Below are 27,074 nucleotides of genomic sequence, written 5' to 3' on the forward strand. Positions count from 1 at the left end.
TCCCGCTGTTGTATTTCCTCTGTTTTATATTTGACTTAATTTATTTGAATCTCTTATCTTCCAACATAGAAGCATTCAGTATTTACTAAGCAATTCAACACATAATCATAAACATACATAAAAGAAGCATTATGTGTACAGATGTGTGTGTGAATGCAGTTGTATTAAATCTCTATATAGCCTATATTATCAACGAAAAAGGACGTTTTGAAGACGAGGATAATGGCAAAAACATCAAAATGGTTACATCATATATTAAATACACTCATTTTTTTTATTTATTCACAACTGCACACGTAGCCATGCACAAGAGGCAATGATTGAGTGTGAACAATTGGCACCAACCGGTGATTCCTGTGTTTCTAAAACAGGTTTCAGCTCTGAGACAGCAGCTTGAGGCCCAACAGGAATACCTCGTAAATGTATAGGCCCTGCAAGTTTTTCACCCCGGTGTGAAAGAGGGAGGACAGAGGAGAGGAGGAGGGCAGAGGACTGTAACTAGGAGAACTCCAAAGAACACAGACGCAGCAGTCTTATGTTAAAATCGGGAGCCAAATTGGGGGCTAAAGATCAGAGGAAAAACTGAAAGTCCGTTTGCAGTGCATCAAATCTTTAATGGAAGTGTGGAGGAGCAAGAGTGAGGCTTTAACATGGACCATTTAGATAAAACAAAGGATCTGTCCCACTTAAGTGTCTATATGCTGGTAGAAACCAAGAAGACAGAAGACAAGATGCACCCTTACAGGATGTAATACCACAGGCGATTCAACCAAGACTGGAAATTGAATCAAAACTGGACATGCACTGTCAACTCCACAGTGGACATGGATAGAGAAAAGGAGATTGAAATATTTCTTTCATGTTCAATTATTGGAACTGATCCCTCAAAGAAAAATCATCCTGGAAATATCAATAGCTGAAGTTTTCTGAAAGTCCACATCTGCACTGCGGGAGTTTGCTATCACAGATTTTGAAGAGGTGTGCCGACTCATGGAACGACTCTGCTGCTCCCAGTGACCCTTGTCAGATCTACTTCAGCCCCGAAGCGCAACAGAGAAATCCCTGCTCTCTGTAACTGAGAATATCTCTCACGTCTGAGGATTCTGGATGGCTTAAATCTTTGCTGGAGGCTTTCATACTTTCGATTTTGGAGGAATATGGGATCATGGATGTGTGGCGGACCAGATATTTGGGGCTTGGCGCTACAAGCCAGAGGCAGCTGAGTCGTCACTGAAGCTGCTAGCAATGTCAGTGACTGAGAATTTCTGTGTGGAATAAATAGTTGTTTTTTTCTCTTTCACCTTTTGCTCATTAATGCTATTTTTTGGATTTAGCTTCAACTCAGGTTGGCTCACCTGGATCATTTGGGACATAGTTTCAAAAATGTCTGTCTTTGCAATCGTTGGCTGTCTTCAATTATTAAGGCTTCTCCAATTTAATGCATGAGCCAACCCTTCTAGTTATTTTTCTGTGTAAATTGGCTCCTAAACATTAGGAGCCTGACCTCTGACCTTTGTGAACCTGCGATGAACTGCACTCCTAATGCCACCATCACACCAGAGCTGGGACTTGTCCTGAGCCCAGGGGCTGAAGATGCAGGCTCCCAGGAGAGTGCCAGTGGTGGAGGCAGCGGTGGCCTTTGGGTGACGTCCCTGCTCGGTGCCACACTGATGATCATGTGCGCTATGGGTGTGGCAGGCAACACATACACTCTCATTATCACACGTTCAGCAGCTTTGCGACGGACGGGTTCCATGTACGTTTACATCATCAATTTGGCTCTGGCCGACCTGCTCTACCTCTCCACCATCCCCTTTGTGGTCTGCACTTACTTCGCCCACGACTGGCTGTTCGGTGAGGCCGGCTGTCGCATCCTGCTTAGTCTGGACCTCCTCACCATGCACGCAAGCGTCTTCATTTTGGTTGCTATGAGCCTGGAGCGCTACCGTGCCGTGGCTAAGCCCTTCAGCGCACACAGGTCATCCTCTCGCAATCGAAAGCTAGCAGCAGGGATCATCTGGGGGTTAGCGTTCGTGCTAACACTCCCCATGATGGTAATGATACGACTTAGGGAGGGAAAACCAACTGCGGCTGGTTTGGTTAAGAGGATCTGCTTCCCTACCTGGACTCCTGAACCCTTCAAGGCGTATATCACCGTCCTGTTTCTTACAAGTGTCTTGGTTCCTGGATTGGTAATCGTTGGGTTGTATATTGGGCTAGCCAGGCGCTACTGGGCAGCGCAAGCTAGGTTAGGAGGTAGCAGCCGGTCTGCTAGGAGGAGAGGACTTAAACAAAAAGTGGTATCGATGATCTTTAGCATTGTAGTGGCCTACTGGGCTTGTTTCCTGCCTTTCTGGGGATGGCAGCTAGCCAAACTGTTTTCTCCAGAGTCCCTCAGATCTATGTCTTCAGCTACGCATAATTATGTGAATTTCTTTGTCACATGTCTGACCTATGGGAACAGCTGTATCAATCCATTTCTTTACACGCTACTCACCAGGAACTATAAAGATTACTTGGCCCAGAAAGGTCAGTCTGTTGGGTCAAGCAGGGCTGACCCTGGGTCAGCTGTGACTACGCCACTGCACGACCTGTAGTGGATGAATAAAGGATTACTGAGCATTGACACTTCAGTGAGAAAATGTTCTGGACCCCTCATCAGAAAATACATTTGTGTTCCAGTAATTTTGACTGGAATAGGACTTTTTTTGAGACGCTTGTTATCTGACGTAGCACTTTCAACAAACTATGTACTGCGTACATTTGCAGCTCTGTTGACAAAGAGCTGTTGAGGATTGTGTGCAATTCAGCACAGCAGGTGGATGTTTGCCCTCCAACCAAAGGCTTGCTGTCAGACTTTCATGTTAGCAAACAGCACGAAGGACAATAATATGATAATATTTGATTTGTGTACTTCTTTTTAATTGTCCTCTTTTATATAATCTAACATTTTAGCACCGTGACGTCAATGATATCATTTTGACAGTGTGAATACACATTTGATTGGAACTTTGAGCTACTGATCCTTGGTTTCAAATGGGAGTGTATTTTCCAAGTTAAATATGGTTAGCATAACAAGGTTTTTCCACAAGATTTCCAATTGTTCTGATAATTCATCGTACCAATCAATTACTTTGCAATTGCAGTAGCAAATCTTAAATTGTTCCTTAAGGGCCCGATCAGACAGAACGCATTATAGCAGCTGGGGCTTATTTGTCATTGTTTTCAGTGAGAGGCTTTTTGCGCGCTGCTTTTACGTTGCAGAGCGCCTCGCATTTTTCAGTTCTGTGCGCCTCACGTTTTTGAGGAAACACTCCGAGCCCCTCAAGTTGAAAAGACTTCAACTCAAAGCAGAAATGCGTCCCACGTCACTTTTTTTCCTCATTGTGCAGTCGGATGAATGTAGAGGTGGGCCTACTGTCAGTAGAAAATGCCTTAACAACAGTAGAAAAAAAGGCGCATCGAGCTGCTCTGTTTTTTTAACCGTAGGCTTCAACAAAAAAGGCAGTGCGATGCGCCTCGCGTTTTACAGCCTCCAAAACGTGCTCTGTCTGATCGGGCCCTGAGGCTTCCTTTGCCATCCACCTTCGACACACGTAAAGATTCCCTCCAGGGAATGTGGATGCATCGTGTCACATTCCTCAGCCTCGGGCCGTGGCTTCTTTGAGTCCTGCTGCAAATTGTCTGCGTAGAATGTGCTTCATCTCACCTCTGTCTCATATTGTACTTCCTTTTGCATTATCCTGTATAACCCTCTATTATCTGCTCTATCCTTACAGTTCAGTTGATATTTATATTGACCACATTTTCACTACAAGCCCGAATGATACTTCCTGTTCTTTTCTCTTCCTATATTCTGTGTTCACGTTGCATATTAGCGTTGTGGCCACTTTTGTTTCACTAAGCGGTTTTAACAAATCCAGATTCATGCAGAACAATGCAAAAAAGAAATTGACTTGTGGTTATCATGCAGCTACAGGGACTCATATCTGATATTTATATTGACACATCTTTTTAGATTCCTTACATGCACTGGCTTAACTACTTCTTGTTTTGCTTGCACTGAAGCAGATTCAAACTCTAACCTGATCTAAGGCCCTCTGTTTTGGCTCAGAGCGTTTTCAGACGCAGACTCAGAACAGTGGTGGAATAAAATTCCCAGAATGCTTTGCAAGTTGAGTCAGTGTAACATGAACATGGCTACAGGTGCAGGAAAAGAAGCTTGTGTCCTTGTGAAGGGTTGTGAATAATTTAATGAAGATGCAAAAGAATAATTTTAAGAAGCGTTTGAGATAACTAGTTGTAAAAGATGTTGATAAAACTTACACGTAAATAACGATTAGTTATTAACAGTACAGTTATTTTCATGTCATATGTATAAGGCTAGATTTATACCCACAACCCTTTGGGGCACATTTCAGACTGCAGCTAACCCTTTGAGGGCACTCCAGAACTAGGAGTGGGGCAAAGTTGGGAATCAGGATTGGACCCAAAACTTCTTTGTCCCATCTCACCACCTAACGGATTAATCTGTATTAAAAGCACCCGTAATAAACCCTGACTTAGAGTCAGAGTGAGGTCACACTCTCTCTGAATGGGTTCAGAATTGGGAGCACATATAAAGGTTATCATAAAAGATACAACTCATTAAATAAGAGATGTTTTTCTTTTTAACTGGTGCAAGTGTACATATTGCCTTTTTTCAGATTTCTTATAATATCTGTGTATAGAGTTAATTTGGAACTGTTAATTAAAACTCTACATTGGAGATGATCTACACTGTGTTGTATTTGTGTCAGAGAGTGAGAGATGAAGAGAGAGGCAAAGATGACGCTCTTGTTCTTTCAAAGCATTTATTGACAAACCCGGGGACTGATGAGACGTGAAGCAGACACACTGAGGTTGGATGTGCTGTGCCTCCCTCTCCAGGCCATTTGCTCTTATTACAACATCAGCACTACCTATTGCTATACATTTCAAGTGTTATCTTCAGGCCAGGGGTTGGTATTGTAAAACAGACTATATCAGCAACAAAGAAACAGGTGGACGGGTGAGAAGTCAAGGTTTGAGAGTTCAACCTCTACTTGATCTTGATGCCGATGATCCTTGCTTGCCCGCCAATGTTGAAGTACTTGTACTTGACGTCACCCAGGCGGTTGGGGAAGTTGAGCATGGTGCCGTCAGGGAGCTTGATGTAGAAATGTTCCATGCTGAGGTTGATGTAAAACTGGAGATCGTAAGGCAAAGGAGAGAAAGAGAAAATGTAACGTTCAGTTTCAGTTTAACTCATACAACAAAAGAATAAGAGACGTATGTGATGTACGTAAGTATGGTTGCTACACAAAGGTAAGACTATCTCTATCTAGCAATGGCTATGAGGGTTTATGAGGCTATAAACCCCTTTGATTGTGGTTCATTGTCTGTTGACCCCACTTACAGCACATACAGCACATGTGAACTGTAGTCACACTGACAGCAGCTTTGAGCCTTTGTTGTTAAAACAACGATAATACCAGAGGAATGCAGCTTCATTTGTTGAAAGCAATGACAAATTTGCCTCTGGAAGGGGATATTTTTAACATTTGCGTTTTATACACTGCAAAATGTGGTATGAAATCATTATAGGAATGTTATGTTGTCAAGTTATGTAAGGAAAACACATTTCTGAACACAGTTTATTGTGATATTACCTCTGTTGCCACAGTTCTCTTTATAATCTACTTAACCTGGTGTATAGAAACATGATCATTTCACTTTATTAATTTACTCCTGAATCAAGAGTGGACGCAAGTTCTTTAAAATGTTAATGATTACAATCTTTGTGCATTAGCGCTTATAATGTTATTGTCGTAGATCTCAGTTACGTCTCTTTGGCGACACCTATGGCGATAAACGGCTCCGGTTGTAACTCTTGATTTTCCTGGCTGACGGTCGCTTTCCTTTTCAGACTGTTTGCTTCATCTGAGCGTCGAGTTTGTTTCTTTTTCTTTGGATTTTCACTTATTTTTGAAGTTGTATCTGTAGTCATCCATCTTTTCTTTGTTTGTTCAGTCATAGTAGATTACTGTTTACTCACAACACTTGCAGAGAGCGGAAAAGCAGCCGCTTAGCTCCGCCTACCCTCTCTGGCAGACCAACCACTGCTGGGTGATGGAAAACGCGTCACTAACTGGGCGCTGCTTGTGATTTTTAATACTACTATTACTTGTTATGTATTTTTTGTGTTGTTTCCCTTTAATTCAGGCTTAAGAACACAGTGTATGTGTATTAAAGTTTTATCTCGTAGTTTTATCTTTTTTTCTTGCTCCTTGCTGGTTTCTCAAAATTTGCTTGACCTAGTTTCAAAGTCTCGCTATTTACATTTTAAGCCTTGTATAAATGAATACTTGATCTACTTGTTTGACTGTTCCTCTATAGTCTGTCGAACAAACAGAAGTCTGAGAGGTTACAGACGACTGACAAACACCCTCATACACTCCCATCACACCTTGCATTCCTCCCCACGCACGAAGGGGAAGTTTTCCTCTCTTAGCTCATCACCCCAGCTTCCCCCCGACAGGGTGTTAAAGACGATGGTGTTGGTGTCACCGCCCGCGTCGAAGCGAGGGTTGAAGTGCATGGCGATGTTGTCAGGATCGTGACCGATGTTGATGGAAAAGCTGCAGATGACAGATGTGCACAGAGATCAAAAGAGAGCCATGACAAAGAGACACTACGTCGACTTCCTGTTAATGAAATGTAAGTGAGTCTTTGATTTTAAGCGAAACTGCCTGATGCGTTTTTAGAACTGGATGTCTTCTGGGGAGAACTTACGAGTTGCAGTCCTCACTGGGCTTGATGCGGATCTTGAACTCCTGGCCCTCCTTGAATGTCATGTCCGTGACTTTCTGTAAAAAGGAAATGATAAAGAGAAATTTTGATTTATTTAAATCAACACATTTTTGAACCAAATCATTAGTCTCGCCGTTGAGGAGAGAGTTCACAATGCAGCGCTTAGTGTCAACAACCAACTGTTTTGTTCCTTGTGTCAATCTTTCGCGTGCAATTTAAGATATTTCTTTTGGGCTTATACTTTCATATCATTTCAAAGTCAAATTATTGTGTGCACAGTGTACTCTGGTGGGAAAATCGATGATCCTCAGTGTTCTTATCTTAGCTGTTGATGATCAACCAGGGTGGAACAGTACACCTCGGCTATAAAGTATGGAAACAGGAAGGTGCCGTGTTTGTCCCTTGCATGTGGTCGTTATAGAGACAATAAAACCATAAAAAAGATGGCCATTAGATCTGAAGACCCTGGAAGGCACCACTTACACGCCTGTCTAAATGTGTAATCGTTAATGCAATAAATACCATTCACTATTGTTCTTCCTATCTGTATGCAGGGCATCACATGATAGTTGCACATGGACTTCAACGTCCTGAACCCTATATACCACACCCAAAGCAGTCCATCATAGCATCCGCATTATAGTGCTTGAAGTCATGCCTTATCTCAGATCAGCTCTGGTTTATCATTGACTGTTTAGGTAAAGTGTTGGAGAATAATTAAGTTCAGTTATACTTTATTAATTCCTGTGGGAATGAGTCATTCAAACTATTTATTAGAACTGTACGTCATCCCAGCTTTATATTGTCTTTAGCCTCTATATTAAAGGGGCTCAAGACTTTATACTTTTTGATTTTGAGAAATGTAACTTATTATAGATAAAGCAAAAACACTTTCTTGCTTGATATTTTTCATTCTTTTGCGATGCTTTGGTTTTTTCCCATGCATATTATCTCTGTGTCCCTAGAATAAATGGTAAATGATCAACAAGATAAAAACTACATCGATAAAAATAAATATACCTGCAAAAACTTAGTAAAATGTTTATAGTACCATTGTTGTTTCTCTGTTCTGCTGACTTAGAATTAAGCCATCAAGACCTTTACAAAATTGTGTAATTCAGTGTCATTTTATATATACATTTAAAATGCAATCATAAAGACAAACTTCTGACAGTAAGATATACAGTGTGTCAATTTAGACGTGTAATATGGCAACAGAGAGGGATGTTGAATATACATTAAGTGCAAATATTTGTAAAATAGTTTAAAAAAAATGAACTGTTGAATGCTTAAAGATGCTAAGTATAACACACTGATATTCAGGACAAAGTTGACCTATCTTAACCCCACCTATTTATTCTGGCCTGTCAAACAAACACGCTAAAGAAATGTCCTATGAATGAAGCGCTTACCATCGTGGCTGTCTTCAGCTGGGTGTGCCTCGAGTGACAGCGCTCTGCAGGCAGGTGAGTGGTTTATATAACAGTGCTGACGCTGGAAGCAGGAAGCGACCGTTGGGGGAGAGGATTGTAAAAAATGACTAATAAATCACACAAGAGGATATTTTAACCTCGATGACACCACTCAGTCTCTGTTCTGCTTCATATTATCGGATGCAGGATACAGATTTCTGTTTTAAAAACTGTATGTGATTAAATTGAATTGATTTCAAAGTTAATTGTTCTAATAGCCCCCTTATTAGCTTGGCATGCTTTGACACACTATTTGTTTAACCTTCAGAAGCAAAGTCACACTATCTTCAGAGCTAATTACATTATTGGCTACTCATTTACTCATTAGTTTATCATTGTTCTGTGTTTGTAGACTACCGAGTATTTGCTCTGTATATAATGTAAAAAGAGGGCTATCAGTATAATGACCTTTTTTTTTTTAAGTTACTCTTATGCAAGTGATCTTCATGGAGACCTCAGTCACCTTTGCCAGTCTGTAAAGAAACCACCTGAAATAAATGATGATACGGGAAGGTAAACATTCCTCTCGCTCGTTCATCAAGGTTTATGTTTGTATATAAATGTGTAAATGTTGATGTGATTTTTTTTATTAACTTATTTTTGTTTTAAAAAAAGAAAATAATATTTACTTTATTTACTTCTTTCATAATATGTATGTTTTGGTTAGACCTGTTAAGGCAAATTTAGTATTTTGTTTAAACATGGTTTAGTCTCGTTGAACAACAGGTGAGGGGTGATTGATTCCACCTGAAGCAACTTTGCACTGATTACAGAGCTTCACCCGGATTGGTACAAGGAAGCAGGGTATAAAAGGTGAGGGGGAACAGCAGACTGGTTGGTCTGTATTTGTCACTAAGGCTTTGAGGAGAGTCAGTTTTCCTGTTATGATCATTTTTTATTTGTAATGTAATTACATTCAGTTATTTTTTTCTAATTGTGAATTGCAAAATTCATCATAATAGCATACAACTCTATAATAATATATATATATATATATAATATAATAATAAATACAGAAAACTATATAAAATTAGAATTACAAATGTAAAAACTTTGTATGAATGAGACTTTCATGAGACCAATGTATTTTATTGATATTTAGCATAGCAGATAAGTCAGTCTTGAAATTTAGTAGTATGTGGCAATGGGCTTCTTTTACAAGCTGTTTATAAGCCAAGTAGTTAATTTTCAATGCCCATAATTATCAACCACAAATACACAAGAAACAGTAAGAAACACAAAGATTTTTGTTTTTATAAACAGAAGAGAGTGGATTTTTTATCTGCTGTATACAAAATTAACTGCAATTAAAAAACAATAGGTTTATAACTTTTAACGTTTTTCGAATTATTGACATCTATGTGAGTGTGAACGTGGGTGCTAGTGTCTGAAAGTAGGTCAGGATTTCACCCGAGCGTCACACAGTGGGCGTGGCTTTGAGTACTGTAGCCAATCCCCTGTCCCCATTTTATGATGGGCGTGTCAAACATGCAGTCACCAGAAACCGAAGCTAACTAGAATAAACACCAAGTTAGCTTGTGTGCTAGCTAGCAACTTCTGGTATGTCTTCATTTTTATAAGAGATTCCTTTATCTAAATCGTTTAATTTCAATTACCAGTTAGATATCCAAAAGTTTGATTATGTAGTTGACATTTTAACGGCTATGGCGATTTATTATTATATTGTTATTTTACCATTTTAAGAGTGTTAGATATTATTAGAGCAAGTTCGATGTTTGGTTAGCATGAGCTAGCTAGCTAGATGCGATACCAACCTAACTTTCTGTCTTTGCTAACGGCTAATGGTTTGTTGGTGGAACCAAGCAAATGAGACGAGTAAGTGTATTTATTGTGCTACGTTTGCATTGTATCTGTTTCTAGAAATGGCGTCGTTATCGGCGACAGAACCAGCGGCATGCCCGGGTGCAATACCAGCAGCAGAGTCTATAGTGCCCGCTTGTATGTTTGCACCGGACCAGGGATGTGCGGACGACCCATCCGGCGGAGAGGGCTTCGAAGACGCCGAGGGTACAAACGGCGAGTCCGCGGATCATTTAGATCTAAGCAGCAAGGTGGGCCTCGCTGTAAATTTAACATAGAAATGCTAAGTTTTGGGATTTTCCACTCAAGCAGTTTTTGTTTTGGTTTGGTTGTCCAATGCACTGCAGTTATATTTTTAAAAAAGGACTGTTGCATGTAAGCTGCACACAGTCCATTTTTTGCTGGCTGTGCAAAACACCAAGAGGGTGACACGTATATATGTATGCATGTGTAACTGCAACCAGCTGGCAAGCTATCCTCACGGGGTATATTTACTGTGTGCACATTTTGCAGGAGCAGTCAAGGACATCAGACTCAAATAACAAAACATTGTCACATTAAATGACTGATTTGCAACTGCAGGGACATAGCCTTGAAATCAAAGCTAATATTTGCAATTACTTGTTGAAGTTGAGATTTCAAACCACTCACATGAGACTTTTTCTCTGTTGTTATTTTCCCCATCTCTTGCTTTGCAGATGGTTCTTGTGAGTCCAACAGGGGAACAGTATGATTCATTACTGAGGCACCTGAGGGAGCTGATAGATGAGGGCTGTGGAGAGACGATCTACGTGGTTGGAATGGGCTCAGGTAAGAGTAACTGACTTTGAAGTAATCTATTTAAACAGAACTACATATTAATAAATAATCAGCTGGCGAGAGACTTGGTGTCTGAAGCACCATGCTTTTAGCTTGTTGTCTTAATAGTTTTGACCAGTCACGTTTGAGCTGGCTTTGGTCGTATGTGGGACAAAAGTCTGTGTGGAGAGCAAAACAAGTGAAAGGTATTATACCACATGCAACCGCTTTTGCATATGTGCGCAGATAGGTGTCGGTTTGTAGACCTCATAGATATTATATCAAGTTACTAGAAGGAGTGTAAACAAAGAAGTCTAGGCCTGGATGTATGGATTTATCGGTTATTGGGAAATCTGCCTGCGACATCAAAAGCCATCCAATACTAGCCAAAACCCCCTGAGGCTGAATCTTTGTCCAACAGTAGCTGATAGATTCCAAGATTGCTTTGCCGCTTGATAAAACAAAGTATATGATTTGTTATTTTTAATGAGCTTGGTTTGGTTTTAAGGGATTTTTAGTGGATCATTTATATGCTCGCTTAAGAGTGTTGAGATTCAGACAGTTATTTGCTGTATGTCTGGAGCAAATGCCTGTATGTAGTTGTAGTTACACTTTGTTCCTTACATTTAGAAGGAGGGAAATGTTTGCGCTGTAACTGGAGTCATTTGGTGGAGTCGGGAGTGTGTGTGTGTACAGTGTGTTGTCCTGGTACAACCCCTCCTGTGTTATCTGCTCTGATTACACCTTTACTGATAATCTACTAACCTCTAGACTTTCTCTGCATGTACATCAACTGTTTGCCCGACAGTCACAAATAATAGCTATCAAAATAAGAAGTATTCATTACTGTGAAAGGGGACAGAAGTTATTTATCAACTAGATTTAGCTAACTGATGTTAATAGCATGTTATTGAAAGTTGTCTTGCACAGAAACTGTGAGCACTTAAACTGTGGGATATAATTACATTATAAACAATGTTTGTTTCATGGTTATTTTATTGAGGAACTGACACTGGGACATTGCGTATGAATTAACATGATCTCTTAGGTCCACCATGTAAAGATGCCAAATTTACCCATACAGGCTAATTTCATATGCAGTCATTGGCTGGCTTGTGGCTTATAAAACATTAAAAGAAATACATTTAAGGGATGCACGATATCGGATATTTTGCAGATATCCGATATGCCGATATTTTCCATCCCTTTTTGCCGATTTCGATACGGATATATTATGCACATGTTTTTTTTTTCACCTACTTGCAGAGAACATCAAGTCTGCCCTGTAGTGGAATTGATATCTTGCCTACTGTTATTGTAGTGGCCCACTGGCAGATGCAGAAATAAGAAAACTACTTAAACTTAGGTTCTGTACAAAATGCCATATTTATTTGTATCTAACATTTTCTTTCAAATAAGAAAAACTAATATTCATACGACAGCCTTGGATGATGGTCTGAGACAATCCTGACAAAAGCCACAACTAGGGCAAATTTTACCGAATACACAGAACAAATACATCAAATGAAATCAGCCTTGCTGTCCGTTTGGGAAACTTTGAAAAACTGCCGTACTGCAGACATTTTGAACCTTGAAAAATGTGTGCTTCGTGGTTATTTTAATTAGGAATGGACAATTCATATGAATTACCATGATCACTTGTGTCCACCATGTAAAGGTGCCAAACTTGCCCAAGCAGGCTAATTTCATATGCGGTCATTGGCTGGATTCTTGCTTAAAAAACATTAAAAGAAATACAAATAAGCACAAACACAGGCACGAAGGCTAAATAGACTAAAAAGTTACACAATGACACACACTTCTGAAATATGTACGTTGGTACGTTGGTCAGCAAAGTAATGATTTTAGTCATCTGGTGTGTGTGGTCGACATATCCAATAGATGGCACCATAGACTTTAGACCTTTCACCAGTAAAGGGAACCTCAAGGCTAAATCTACAATCACCTTGTGTGAAGACCGGTTTTAATTTCCCAGGGGAGATGTTGATAATGTGACGTGCGTCCCAAAGAGATTATTGCATTTACACATCTCAGGCATGGCAGCGTTTGCTACTGTTCTGTAAAAGTATCTGGGGAATGCAGTTTTTTTTTCGTGTTTCAATCGAGAAAGGCCGTGACACCAGTGTGTACTAGCCGAGTTATCACATCTGTCAGCTGTGTGTCCCCCCAGGCAGCCGACCGCATTTGTTTGCTGTTTAGCTTTCATTCTCAGACACCCTCCCCGCACACTGACACGAGGGCTTTTGTTGGCCACCAGAGTTATTTCTGCCTGTTGCAGCAACATGTGTGACCCATGTGGCTGTTGGCGGGTCAAAGTGCATGTGTGAAAGGGGTATCATTTTACCTTACTCAGCACTGGGACAGCCTGTCATTAGTTCACCAGTTCATGTCTGTCTGGCTGGCTGGCTGGCTGGACGAGCAGCTCGCTGATTGGCCTACTGACCTGGACGGTTGTTTCAGTTTCCTGGGAGTCATAACTGGACTCTGTGGTCAGTTAGTGGTACAGTGTGTGTTGGGGGTTTCTGGTGTTTATATTGAGAGGCAGAAGTGAGCTACTTGAGAAGGGGAGAAACTGCTGACGACTGTTGGCCTAACGTACATTTGCTTCAGTTAAAAAAACTCCTATTCTCCTACTCGTAGTGTATTTGTGCTCGGTGTTTTGACAGAGAAAATACTAAAGAAAGACGTATCAATAAACGAGCAGCCGGCTGTTTTTAACACAAAAAATTCAGAAATAGAAATGCCTCATTTTTATGTAATTTTCTTATGCGTCTTTAAATGCTTCTTATTCCTAATATCTGTACAAGTTAGGCCTTGGTTATTTAAGTAAATAAATTATAAATAAATGATAAACTATTGAAATTGTGTCATAAATTATAAATACAAAACCTGTTTGTTTTTTAGTTAGATTTTGCTACAAAAACACACAAGACATATGAATCCAAAACAAATCTGAGAGGAACTTGACAAAAAGATTTACTCATATGTTATTTGAACTATTTACATTTTTGAGATAAGTCTATTTTCAACTGCTTCATATCCCCGAAATCTGAAAAACTTAAAGGCTATGGTTTTTATTACATCACATTAAACAGGATTAAACACACAAGGATCTCCTGCAGCCAGTTTGTGGCTGCCCACACCTTTATTTAAGTTACAAAGTGCTTTACAAAGGCAGCAAAGCAAAACAAACAGGTCATGAAGTAAAACAGACAGGTCATTAAATCAAAGGCAGATATTAAAATAACAATTCATTTAACAAATATATAAAATTCATTTAAAAGAACTCTAAAAGACATACAATTATTTTAAATGAATTCTAAAAAAAATAAAATTTAAGTAGATACAAGATACCGATAAAAGTATGTCTTAAGAAGTGGTTTAAAAGAGATCGCTGACTCAGCTGACCTGATCTCCTCGGGCAGGTCGTTCCAGAGCTTCGGAGCCCTCACAGCAAAAACTCTGTCCCCCTTAGTTTTCAGTCTGGCATTTGGTACACACGGAAGACCTCTGCCCGAGGATCTCGGCGTACGCGTTGGCTCGTATGGTACTAAAACATCTGAGATATAGCTGGGAGAAAGGCCGTGGAGAGACTTAAAAGTAATCCGTAAAATCGGAAAATAGTGTAAAGATGCTACAACAGGAGTGATGTGGTCGTACTCTTTAGTTGTGGTTAGAGTTCTGTACAGTTTGAAGTCAATCAATGGATCTTTGACGCAGGCAGGTAACAAGGCTGTTGCAGTAATCGAGGCGTGATGATATAAAAGCATGTAAAATCGTCTCTGTGTCTTTAAATGTTAAAAAAAGAACGAATTTTGGAGATATTTCTTCGATGATAAAAACACGATTTGGTCTCTCTTTTGCCCTCCTCCCTAATGCCGCCCCCTTTTCTGTCTGTTTAGACGGAGGTGACTATGGTCTGGATGAGAAGGACATGGAGGCGTCGGTAGCCACAGTGAGGTCGCTGTGTGAGCAGATCGAGGCTGACCTGATCCCGCTGAGGGAGAGGGCAGACACCGGCGGCAAGCTTCGAGACTACCTCATCCGCAGGCGTGTGGGGGAGCAGGATTTCCTGGAAGTCAGGTAAACCGTGATATTCATTCTCTGAATTTTATTTCATTGAGTCTGTGTTTATACTGCGGAGCTGGGGATTCATAATATACAGCTGGGATAAAAAGAGCAATGTTACAAGAACACAAACGGACAGATACACTAGCAGAATAGCAGCCGATAACCAAGGTTCAGTCTTACTTAAAGCACTCACAGGCATGGAGTATATATGTCTATCTACCTCCCTAAAATATACCTACTCGTGTTTTCGATGCCTGTATGCTCACTCCATATTCTCCTTCGTCTTATCTCCACAGAGTGGCAGTGGTCGGCAATGTGGACGCAGGGAAGAGCACTCTGCTGGGGGTTTTGACCCACGGCGAGCTGGACAACGGCAGAGGCTTCGCTCGCCAGAAGCTCTTCAGACACAAACACGAGATGGAGAGCGGCAGGACGAGCAGTGTGGGCAACGACATTCTGGGTTTTGACCAGGAGGGACAGGTGAGCTTCTGTTGCATGAGAACGAAACGTAGATTTTAGTAGAGTCTCAAACACGAATCACATGTATAGGAGAAAGGGTAAGGAACTTTCTGTATGCTGACAATTTAGTTAAAATAAAAATGCATGTTTCCTAATACCAGTTTCAACTCTTGGTATAGCTCAATAAATACAATAGAAAATCATATTAAATTGTCATACAAATGTTTACTTCTTGCCTTTTATAAAGTTATTCCCCCTTACGTTAATAACTTCAGTAAGTACTCTGTAAGACGCAGTGTCTACTATCTCCTGTGAGCGCTCACAGCACACGCTCTCTCTCTTGGTAGTTGTTTTTCATGATTTCTTTTAGATAATTGGTTCAAAAGGCTTCAGGCAAACTTGTTTTGACTCATAAGACCTTCCACTAGAGACCAGAGTTGACCAATTAAGCTTTAGTGTGCATGTGTTGGGGAGTCCAAGCAAATGGTCTGAAACACAACGAGTTTATGTAATAGTGAAAAACATTTTCCATGTGTGCATCTGTTTCTCTTTTTTTGGAGTTATATTCTGTGCTTGTTTTACCGTATTGGTCCGAATATAAGACGACCCTGATTATAAGACGACCCTGATTATAAGACGACCCCCCTTTTAAAGACACATTTTTTCAAAAAAGACTTTTTGAAGACCAGATTTGTTTTTTATGAGGAAAACAATTTTATTTTACCTTTTTAAATAAAATCACGTTTTTCGATATCTTTTGTCGAGCAGTCTTGAAACAGCCGGATGACAGCTCTGGTAATGGGCCCGTTTTTCAGTAACACACTCACACACTCTCCTGTCTCCTAGAAGCAGCTGCTTTGAGAACCGCGGTACGATTTTCTCTGTTACTATCTGTTAGGTTAGACTGGACGCGGCGGTACGGCTGGTTCTGGGTGACTCCCAGGAATTTAACCAAGGTGCGAAGGGTGCTGAGAGCACAGGAGGACGGGGCACGGAGCTCTACGGCTAGATGCGGGGCTACACGGTGCTACGGTGGCCCGTAATCTTTTTGGGCTCGCCATTTTCGGCCATTACACTCTGTGACAACAATGATCTTAAACCTCAGTTGTTGGTTAACTTGGCCGACCTTTGAGTCATTTGTTTCGGACAACCACCGTGTCTCTCCATCTTTCATTCCCCTGGCTCTGTAGTTGTGATGGCTGCTCTCAGTGGCGCCGTCAACTGTTGTGACCCCAAATATAAGACGCCCCCATTTTTTCAGATGTACTTTATTTCAAGGGGGAAAAAACGTCTTGTATTCGGACCAATACGGTAATTCCTCTCCCATTCGGTGTAAGTCACCTTCTATTCTGTCTGTCTACTTCTGTTCCTTTAGGTTGTGAATAAGCCAGACAGCCACGGCGGCGGTCTAGACTGGACTAAGATCTGTGAGAAATCCTCAAAAGTCATCACCTTCATTGACCTGGCCGGCCACGAGAAATACCTCAAGACCACGGTCTTCGGCATGACGGGACACCTGCCTGACTTCTGCATGCTCATGGTGAGAGAGGGAGAAGGGTTGTCAAAGTTTTTTATTTTATAATTCAGACATCACAGAAAACCGAGAAGAAACGATTAAAGACAACCCTCTTCTGTTTCCCTCACCTCTCTTGTCTTAGGTCGGCAGTAACGCTGGCATCGTTGGCATGACCAAAGAGCACCTGGGTCTGGCTCTTGCTCTAAATGTGCCGGTGTTTGTTGTTGTTACAAAGATAGACATGTGTCCAGCCAACATCCTGCAAGGTAAACAAACGACTGCTACTACAGTGCCTTTTTAAATCATAGTAGTTTTACTGATATATCCCCAAAGAAGCTATAAAACTGCAGAGCTATCAAATAACTAGCATCACATTTTATCCCCTGACAAAGTAAGATAAGTTACTGCTGTAAGTTCCTGTTATTCAGACTTCAAACACTGTAAAAACTCAGTTATCAGTGAGAATAATGTCCTGCTCTGTACACTACTTGGCTGTGTTTAATGAGTTAGGAAACCCAACACTTACTTACTGTAAAAGTCTCTCAGGGTAGGTTAACATTTGTACCCACAAACTGCTGGAAAGGTTTTAATGCGAAACAAAAGGAGGAGTAGTTAAATAAGCAAAAACAGCAATTTAACAAAGCAAGTGGGAACAATTTAGAAAACAAGTTTGTTTGCTAAAATATGATTAAATATGCTTTTTAAATAGGGAAGTTCGAAATAAAAGGCTGTCCCTAATTAAGGCCCATTTCTCTTGTTTCCTAATTGTGCTTCTTTTCTTGTGTGGAGAGTTACTCATGTCCTGAGTCTTGTGCTGATTTGTTTTTTTGTGTTGTTTGTCTGTAGAGACGCTAAAATTGTTACAGAGGTTATTAAAGTCACCCGGCTGCAGAAAAATCCCCGTGTTGGTCCAGAACAAAGATGATGTCATCGTCACAGCCTCCAACTTCAGCTCTGAGAGGTAAATACAAAGACCGACATCAACTGTCAAACTTACACAGAAGGAGATGAATAAAAATCAGATGTGAAAGAAAGCTACATATTAAGTTTTAGACCTTTATTCAGACAGGTTGTCAGCAGTGTTAATTTCGTTAACGAAATTATGGCGCTAAATGTTCATCAACGGCCTTTTTCCCTGACAATGACGAGACATTGACGAGCTTAAAATAGATGGCTGGTAATAAAAACCTTTGTTTTTGTAAATGACAAGAGACGGGACGAAAATGTTCAAATGCATATTTTCCCCGACAGAGAGTCTAATCTGTCAAAATACAAGCCATGCATTCCTGTAACTGGGTAACCTGGTTGAGAGAACAGGTATCACAAAGGTGGTGAGCTTCCTGTTAAACCAGTCTTTGTGCACGCTCAAAGAAAAAGGGGCGTTTCACGCAGGGAGCGACTATCGGCTGTCTACTTCAGTCAGACTATTAGATGCTGTGTCCTCATCGTTCTTTTACTGTATGGAGGATCTGCTGAAATTCAAAGTCTTAACTTTACCTGAAGCAAACAGGTGAAAACAAGAAGAAGAGAGAGAGAAAACGTTTGAACTAAAAGTAATGACTTAAATGTGATCACTTTTTATTGACTAAAACTAGATTAAAAAATGAACACTGGTTGTAAGATCCTTTTCAGGAGACACCTGTTTACAATACTGAACAGTTTCAGTATGTTCCACTAAAAGCAGAATTCAAATGATGATCTGTTGATTTAGCATTTAGTCTGTATAGGGGATCTTCCATTTTGACCTCAGGGAGGTCAGTTGTCAGGGTTGCCACAGCCAGAACAGCTTAATGTGGTAATCTCGAAGATTTCAGTTTCGTTGTCTTTGGCGATGTCCAGACAGTGCTGCATGTGTGACGTCCACGGTTGGCTCCGGTTGTAACTCTTGATTTTCCTGGCTGACGGTCGCTTTCCTTTTCAGACTGTTTGCTTCATCTGAGCGTCGAGTTTGTTGTTGAAGTTGTATCTGTAGTCATCCATCTTTTCTTTGTTTGTTCAGCCATAGTAGATTACTGTTTACTCGCAACACAGAGACCGGAAAAGCAGCCGCTTATCATCCCCATTGTGTTACCTCATTCGGTGATATATAGTGACTTAACAGACATTTATTTCAATGAAAATCTTCGACATTATCACTTTAAAGTCTTTAAGTTTCCTTGAACGAGCAGAGCAGTCCCAACTTGGTGTTTCTTACAGGTATTGTGTTCTTCTTGTTATAACTGTAATTAAACCAGTTGTCTGACTCCCTCTCTGCAGGATGTGTCCAATCTTTCAGATCTCCAACGTGACTGGGGAGAACATGGACCTGCTGAAGATGTTCCTCAACCTCCTCTCCTCGAGGACCAATTTCAGCAACGATGAACCTGCTGAGTTCCAAATAGACGACACATACTCAGTACCGGTATGAAATAAAACACACGGAGCTACACACGCTGTCTTTTTCCCCCCTCCAGCTCCTCTCTTTTCTACTCGACACATAAAAGTGGTTATCAACAGAGGCAACTAGACCAAACAGAATGGTTGACAGTGGTCCAAGTGTTCAGGCCCTGAGGGCACACCACAGCAGAGTGTCTCTCTGCTCCTGTAGGTTATCACAGATACAGTGTGTCTCCCACCAGCAGTGTCGTGTCTTCAAGCAAAACACTGAACTATATCTGTTCCTCCAGTGTCAGAAGCCTTTATGTAAAGCGACATAAGAGACAGTATCTTTGTTTGCACAGCCAGGCTGTCAGTGCTTCAACAGCAGAGCAGAATATAAAAACATGCAGCTTCTGTACCCTTCCAAAAACCATGTGACAAAAGGCCGCCGCAGCATAATCCTGTTTAAAGTGATCTAAAATTAAAACTACAATAGGTAGTACATACATTATTCTTGCTGAGAAAAGCTAAGGCTTTATTCTTTCGCATCAGCACTTTCAAGGTTCATTGATGTTTTTTTTGTTTTTTTTGTGGGATGTGAAACGAGTGGCGTTGCTTGGGCGCCTGTAAACCGGCTGGGGGAAACTGTTCTGTCCATAACCCAGTTTAAATTGATCTAAATTAAAAACATACGTTTTCTGTTTGCAACAAAAAGGCAAAGCTTCTGTCTTTCGCCTCATCACAGAGTTGAAAAAAATATATGGAGCTAAATGTTTTGTTTATGTCTCTGGCCTCAAATATGTGTCAAAATATGTTTAATTTATTCAAATTTGATTAAAAACATGTCCAGTTTAGGGATGCAGCATTTCACTTTTAACCGCACTTAACGCTCATTTAATCGTAAAGGCTCCGCTACACCGCTTGTTTCTGGTCTCACTCTCAAAAAGCGAACGGTACAAGTTGTTTTTGGTGCGACCTGCACGGAACGAAAACAAAGTGACACCTGTGGTGCACCAGCTCCATGTGCCGTGCTTATCAAGAGATGTGGAGGCTACGCTACATTAGCTTTGCTGTAGCAGAGGGACCGAGCAGCGAAGCGTTGCATCCACCGTAAGGGCAGCAACAGTTCAAGTCAAAAGGCCAACTAGATAATTTTTGGTCCATGTTACCCACTTAAAAGGGAAATAGACTTTTTGTTTGTCTTTCTTTGACTGTATTATTTGATTACTGTGTTACTTCTGTTTCAAAATGCAGCAATAACAATCTGTGCCTTTGCTGGACGCTATCTGCTTCTCCAATGGGCCCTGGAAAACCCCCGCCAGACTATGTAAAAGGCGTCATCTGACGGAGGCCAAGCTTGCTAAACTATACTTCCTCAAATTATGGCGTCTCGTTGTATTTCGGATCCTGTCCCGCTCTGAGCCATTACCTGCTGCAAAAACGGTAGTATTTCACTCCAGCGTCTCTCGCTGGGCTGTTCCTTTCAGACGGAGGAGTGCAATGCACGCTGGATGTTGTAGAAGTGTAGAATGGGCGTAACCACGAGCTGTTAGTCCAACTTTCTCCACAGCTGTGGCGCCAATTTCAAACATGATTGCTTCTATCAATTACAGAGAACACCAGCTGTGACTGACAGAGGCTTTTTCCAGGGATGAATTGCTCCCTTAATGAATAATTGTGAAACCGTGATTATTCCTCAGACTATAATCGTACCTTAAAATCTCTAATCGTCCCGTTATGTTTTATTGACGTACAAAACCTTCTAGAAGTTAAGTGATTGAAAATAAAATACCAATGTAGGCACTGGAGGAACAAACGCTGCTTGGGTGGAAGTCAACTTATAGTGGAGAGAATGGAATAGATAGAGTAATTCTTTCTGAATATGACGAGAAGATTTTGAATGTTCTGTGAAAACCAATAATATGGTGTGAGGTTTTCTAGCTCAGACTGTTAACACTACAAATCCTTTTTGTGCAGACGTCAATTTTAGAGAGCTATTCACTCGAGGCTTCATTCTAATGGAGGCAGATGAGGTCTGTGTATTTATGTGATTATTGATGTTCTCTTGGCAGGGTGTGGGCACAGTAGTTTCTGGGACTACGTTACGTGGAATGATACGCCTCAACGACACGCTGCTCCTAGGCCCAGACCCCCTGGGCACCTTCATCCCCATCGCTGTTAAATCCATCCACCGCAAGAGGATGCCTGTCAGGGAGGTCCGCGGGGGACAGACGGCGTCCTTCGCCCTCAAAAAGGTGTGTGGGGGGGGAGCTATTTCGCTAGATTCCTGCCAACTCTTTCCACATCCAAAAACAGCACATAGACATCCTGACAAAAGTTTTTAAAAACCTCCTGAAAAGTTTAATTATTCAGAAACTTTTGGATGTGATGCGCATATGAATTAGTTTCCCCACTTTCTAATAAGTTTTATAATTCATGCAAATCCCAAAGTGCAGGTGCAGGTAGAGTTCTGTCTCTGATTCTGGGTCTGGCTTCAACGCTCTCTCCAACTTCATTCCTCGCCTCTGTCTTTTTTTTTTTGTACACTCTCTCCATGTTTCAGATCAAACGTTCTTCCATAAGGAAAGGCATGGTGATGGTTTCTCCAAAACTGATGCCACAGGCCACCTGGGAGTTTGAGGCGGAGATTTTGGTGCTGCACCACCCCACCACGATATCCCCGAGATACCAGGCGATGGGTAAGCGGCAACACAGTCGCATCTCTTGATATGCAGAAGATTATGTAGCTCATGCTTTACCCATCCTACTAAGTTTGTGTTTTAAAAGCTGTTGCAAACTTTATCCACACATCTGAGATCTTTGAAAACCCCGCTAAGCCTATTTTGGTTTGAAACATGGTTGTTTTTGTATCTGTGGGGAGAAACACCTTTTAAAATGAAAATGTAGAGATCTGGACATAGCCTTTGTATCCCTGAAACCGTCCTACCAAGAGTAACAGGAACTCCTTATTTTCCTCCATCACACCAGTCCACTGTGGCAGCATCAGGCAGACAGCCACCATCCTCACCATGAACAAAGACTGTTTACGAACAGGAGACAAAGCCTCAGTCCACTTCCGCTTCATCAAGACTCCCGAGTACCTGCACTGTGACCAGAAACTGGTGTTCAGGGAAGGACGCACGAAAGCTGTGGGCACCATCACAAAGGTATTGGAGCTTATAGTAACTTGTGTCCATGTAGGACAGACACTCTGTGGCTGACACCATGAATGCAGGACAACTGACTCTGGCTGTGCTCGTGGTTTCAGCTTCTTCAATCAGTGAACACACAGGCAGCTAAAGCCCAGCAGGCCAAGATGCAGGCCAGTAAGAAGACTTACAAAGACGGCACAGCAGCCAGCGAGGAGGCCGGATCGTCAGCGCGACCGCCGAGTCCGAACACAGCACAGCTACCAGTGAGTAAATCCATTTCAGTCAGTGATGTATGGCTTTTCCCAGTCCAGTCAGTACCGTTACATAGTATAGAACAATAACAGGTGGGAAAGCAGAAGATAAAAAAAATGTTTAGTTGCTTTTACTTGCCCTGAAAAGTTCTACATTTCTTTCCTGTAATAAGGGCAGTATTACTTATACTTATATTACTTAAAAAAAAAAGAAGGCAAGATTATGTCCAAAACTTTTTCATAACGCTGCTTCAGTTTGGCTTATTTTGAGGCCCTGTGTCCACTAGTGTCAAGTTTTGTGCTTGCAGCACCCACAACCTCAATTTCAGAGCGCTTCTCACCGGCACTTACTGTTGCTAGGTTACGAAAGTCTGTTTTATACAACAGTTAGTTCCGACCAAGTAATCTGATTGGACAAAAGTATAGAGAACAACATCACTAGGACTGTTCACTCTTTGTATCACTCCGCCTCAGCCAGGTGTTCTGAATACTGTTAATTAATGTTATAGCAGACCATGTATGCCGGCATTGATTGAGCTGCTACCTCTGTATCACGCAGCAGACTCTTATTTCACTGGTTGATGATCATTTAAAATGGATAAATGTACATTATAAAAAGAACAGCTGATCTGTAGTAACCTGTGTGCAGGAGAATGTTTGGGTTGCTTGGCAACAAAAGTCCAGCTTCAGTTAAGTTGTGAAACTAGAAACGAAAGGATTAGCTTCTCCACCGCTACCTGCCCCTTCTTGAATTCGATTGGTCGCTGACGGTGAAGTTGCATTGACAAGCGCGGTGTGTTCGAAAAGTTGAACTATTTTCAACGCAGAGCGCTGAACTGCATTGGTTTTGTATGGAAAAAAGGAGCTGCCGATGTTAGTGGACACAGGCCCTTAGAAACAAGCTGAACTGTGTGCTTGAAGCAGGATGTTCATGAAACTGCTTTCTTTCGGCTTCAGCTGTCTTTAAAATTTGCCACTTAATCTCCTTCGCTGTCTTCTCTATTCATCCCACAATGACGTGTTTTTTTCTTCCTTCCATGTTAATTCCTTTTTTTTCACAAATCTCCTGTCATATGCCTTCTTACCCTGTCCATTAAATCCTGCTTTCATCCCCTCGTCCGGTCACACCTGTCCTCCCTCATCATTACTTTTCATTTACTCCCCTCCTCATTCCCCATTACCCCGTCCTCACCCCTCCCGTCCGCTCTCACTTCTGCCCTTCATGCTCCTTCCTTCAACTCTAATGCTGTACTTTTCTGCTCCCTTCTCCCTTGCTTACGCTCCCTTCCCTCTCTCCCTGTCTTGGCACGCTGCGTCAGACAGTGGCAGAGGAGGAGGCTCTAGTTAAAGAAGGCAACAAGGAAAACAAGGTAAAGAAAGTTTCCGCAGCCCGTGGGAGTCATGACGAGGTCCCTGTCTTCTTAAGCTTTGATGTTGTTTGGTTGTTGGTGTCTTCCCTTTTTGAAGTTTAGAAAGCATGCACACTCATTTCTACTTAAACTCAGAGTTTTGCAGGGTGACACCTGGAAACCACTCAACAGAAGGGCTTTAAAGAAGGCTGTAACTTCTGTTTCTGAGCTGGAACTTTCCTTTAACAGACGGAAATGAATTCCTGTGTCCTTTTTCCTCCCCTTTTTTGTGTGTTTGCACCTCCTCTATAATTCTCCCTGGTCATGAATAAATAATAAGAATTGTATTGGTTTTGAAAGTATGCCGTTTTAAAAGAGCTGCAATTAGTTAAAATAAGAATGTTCAGGCATTAACTTGAGGTGCCAAATGAAACCAAGCTGTTTAACTTCAGGTTTTTCCACAGTGTATTATAGTGGAGGTGAGCCTTCTCGCCAGTAATGATACAGCTGTCAGAATTTAGTCGAGTGAGACTCGGCTACTCAATATGGATGTTGAACTATCCTCCTCCTTTTTTCAGTAAAGCACCACGCCCCTTTAAGACTCATGTTTCACCTTTGTGGGAAATGCTCATCAGAGTTCTTCATAAGCTCCGGCCCTGGTCGGATATTGAAACGCTTCCAGCAATCTAGTTTCTTTCTGATCAATCTATCGGCTATAGTATGATATAGCCTCTTGGGACAATGGTGAACATGCCAGGCGTGTTGCCAGCGGTTGGCGATAAACGACTTCCAGTCAAGACTTCCTTTTTCCGTGTGCTGCTTTGTTTACAGAAAAAAGAAGCAGTTTTTTTCTTGTGATTGACTTTAATTAACGGCTCTTAAGTTTGCTGAAATAACAACATCATGATGCAAATTAGGAACAAGTCAAAATTAAGCTTTGCCAGGACTGTCCTCGAGAGGAGAAGAAAACTACTTTTAAAATGCTGGTTTGTTGATCGGAGGTCGGAGCCATCATTTCTGATGCATTTGAGGAAGTCGGGAAATCTGACCGCTGAATGCTTTCGTGACACAGCGTCATTATCTCAAGTTGAATTGAGAAGTTAGATGACTGCTGATGGGAGTCTTTTTGGCGCTCTGCTTTTGCTCTCCACACAGACAGTTTTCCCTGCATACGCCGCAGCCTGCTGATACGTGATTGGTCAATATTACTCAGACTACAAGCGCAATACAAAACGGAAACCAGAACACTTGCAGTCCCTAAAATCTACGTCCCTGCCTACAGATTCTACATTTCTATGTAGAATCTATAAACAGATTACTTTTTGATTGAAGTCATGTCACTTTGGTTTCAACCTATTTTATTTAACTGTACGGAGGATTTGAGTAAACTAGTGAGCTAAAGTTAGAGACATGAAACTGCCTTTATCAGTGTTTTTACTGATCTAAAGGAGGAGGCGACCTCTGCAGATAATTCGGCTCTCCATCCAGGTGAACGATGAACACTGAAAAGGCCATTTAGAGCTCAGTGTGAACTTTAAAGTCTGCCCTGCTGTTGCCCCTGCATTGCTCTTTGTATAATGACCCAGCTAAAAAGCAGAAGTGTGAGTCAACTTGGGGTCCTCTGGATTGATTTGAATTGTGGCGTTTTAAGGGGCAGCCGCAGAGTTTACTACACTTTAATTATACATAACAATAACCCCTAAGAAAGGTCAAACAGCTACATCACACAGAAAAGACCTTTTATATTTAATGAATGAGGACGTTTACCACCTCCACTGAACGTTTCCTGTGGGAAACCCTGAGCTGTTGTGATTTACCTTTTTCATTTAATTCCTTCCCTTACTGTAGGAACAAACTTTAATCAAGTCTTTACCCCTTTAACCTTTTTCACTTTGAAGCACAAGTGAGAAATGCATTTTGTTTATCAGATTGCCTCCTAACCTGTAACTCCTGAGGACCAACCAGTTTCCCTTGTCTGTCTTCAGTAGATTTTCAACCGTTAAAGTAACAGCTGGCTTACCGAGGTCTTTGTGTCTGTCTGCAGCTCAAGTCTGGAGGCGGAGGACGCAGGAGAGGTGGTCAGAGACATCGAGGGAAAGGCCTGAACGCTGCGACAATCTCTACAGCAGTTCCTGCAGGAACAGCGGGCACAGCCTAAAAACACAAACCTCTCTTCTCTCCCCTCAGCTCTCATCTCCTTCACAGGGAGGGAAAGTGACTGCACGGCCATCTGTGGGTTAAAAACAAAAGAGCGACTGCACATGTTGCTTGAACATAAGAGAGTGAATTCAGTCCATTTAAAGCTTTAGTGGGGTTTTTTTGAGCTTCTAAAGATGAAGTTTTGGTTTAGTTTGAGTTTTATAGCAGTTTTCTACCATTTGTAGATAACACAATATAACCTTTTTCTTTTTAAACACAAATGTTTGGGGGTGTCCATCTTGTTTGTAGTTCTTCAGAACTTCTTTGAAAGCATTAGCTGTGTTTCCAGCCAGCAGACGCATCAGTCACTTTCCCTTCCCTCTCCAATCTCCTGTTTCTGTTGCTCATTGTCTTCTCCTCATTCTGCAGTCTTGTTTGTTCTCGTCAACCTAACTTTCATTTACAGCCTTTTTTTGGCCACTTACGGCCACATCGGTCGTTTGTTCAACTACTGGACACGGCCTACTTCCTCAGTCATTCATTTACAAAGCTCCTTGTCACTGAGACCGGCAGTTTGAATTCTATTTGGGAATAGGTTGAACTAAAAGGGAAGAGAATATTAGGGGTCTAAATCTCTGTGACGAGCAGAACTAAAAGGAAATGTGACGTCAGTTTACCCTACCATTCTGCTTGGTGGTAGTTAAAGTACTCTGATAATCACATCACCAAGCTATCCTGGACCTGAGCGCTAGACACCAGTCACCACCTGTCATGTAACATGTCCCGAACATGAAGAGCAAAATGGTCTCTCATGCATTTGTTCTCATACGCCCAAG

At 41.4% G+C, this 27,074-nt stretch overlaps 3 protein-coding genes across 4 annotated transcripts; 2 read left to right on the forward strand and 1 right to left on the reverse strand.

Moving 5' to 3' along the window:
* Positions 1–1,526: 1,526 nt before the first annotated feature.
* uts2r4 (urotensin-2 receptor 4) lies at positions 1,527–2,597 on the forward strand. Its single transcript, XM_069665560.1, has one exon. It carries the CDS (start codon positions 1,527–1,529, stop codon positions 2,595–2,597), a length of 1,071 nt encoding a protein of 356 aa, XP_069521661.1.
* A 2,483-nt stretch (positions 2,598–5,080) lies between these two features.
* lgals2b (lectin, galactoside-binding, soluble, 2b) lies at positions 5,081–8,751 on the reverse strand. The gene is made up of 4 exons (XM_069666368.1): positions 8,731–8,751; positions 6,814–6,887; positions 6,488–6,659; positions 5,081–5,227 (listed from the first exon to the last, which is right to left on the reverse strand). The coding sequence occupies exons 1-4, from the start codon at positions 8,749–8,751 to the stop codon at positions 5,081–5,083; spliced, it is 414 nt and encodes a 137-aa protein (XP_069522469.1).
* Positions 8,752–9,820: 1,069 nt separating this feature from the next.
* Positions 9,821–26,735, forward strand: gtpbp1l (GTP binding protein 1, like). Of its 2 annotated transcripts, XM_069665558.1 has the most exons (15): positions 9,821–9,863; positions 10,185–10,375; positions 10,823–10,934; positions 14,846–15,026; positions 15,311–15,494; positions 16,849–17,013; positions 17,132–17,255; positions 17,836–17,950; positions 19,246–19,390; positions 21,420–21,602; positions 21,911–22,046; positions 22,336–22,514; positions 22,616–22,762; positions 24,070–24,120; positions 26,144–26,735. In XM_069665558.1, exons 2-15 carry the CDS (start codon positions 10,187–10,189, stop codon positions 26,255–26,257), a joined length of 2,025 nt encoding a protein of 674 aa, XP_069521659.1. In that variant the 5' UTR covers positions 9,821–9,863; positions 10,185–10,186; the 3' UTR covers positions 26,258–26,735. The 2 variants fall into 2 exon arrangements, with proteins under 2 accessions (XP_069521659.1, XP_069521660.1); XM_069665559.1 differs by lacking the exon at positions 24,070–24,120.
* The last annotated feature ends 339 nt before the right edge of the window (positions 26,736–27,074 follow it).

Source organism: Semicossyphus pulcher, unplaced genomic scaffold (genome assembly GCF_022749685.1).
Source record: "Semicossyphus pulcher isolate SPU_LCO1_2020_fin unplaced genomic scaffold, fSemPul1.0.p SCAF_17, whole genome shotgun sequence".
NCBI lineage: Eukaryota > Metazoa > Chordata > Actinopteri > Labriformes > Labridae > Semicossyphus > Semicossyphus pulcher.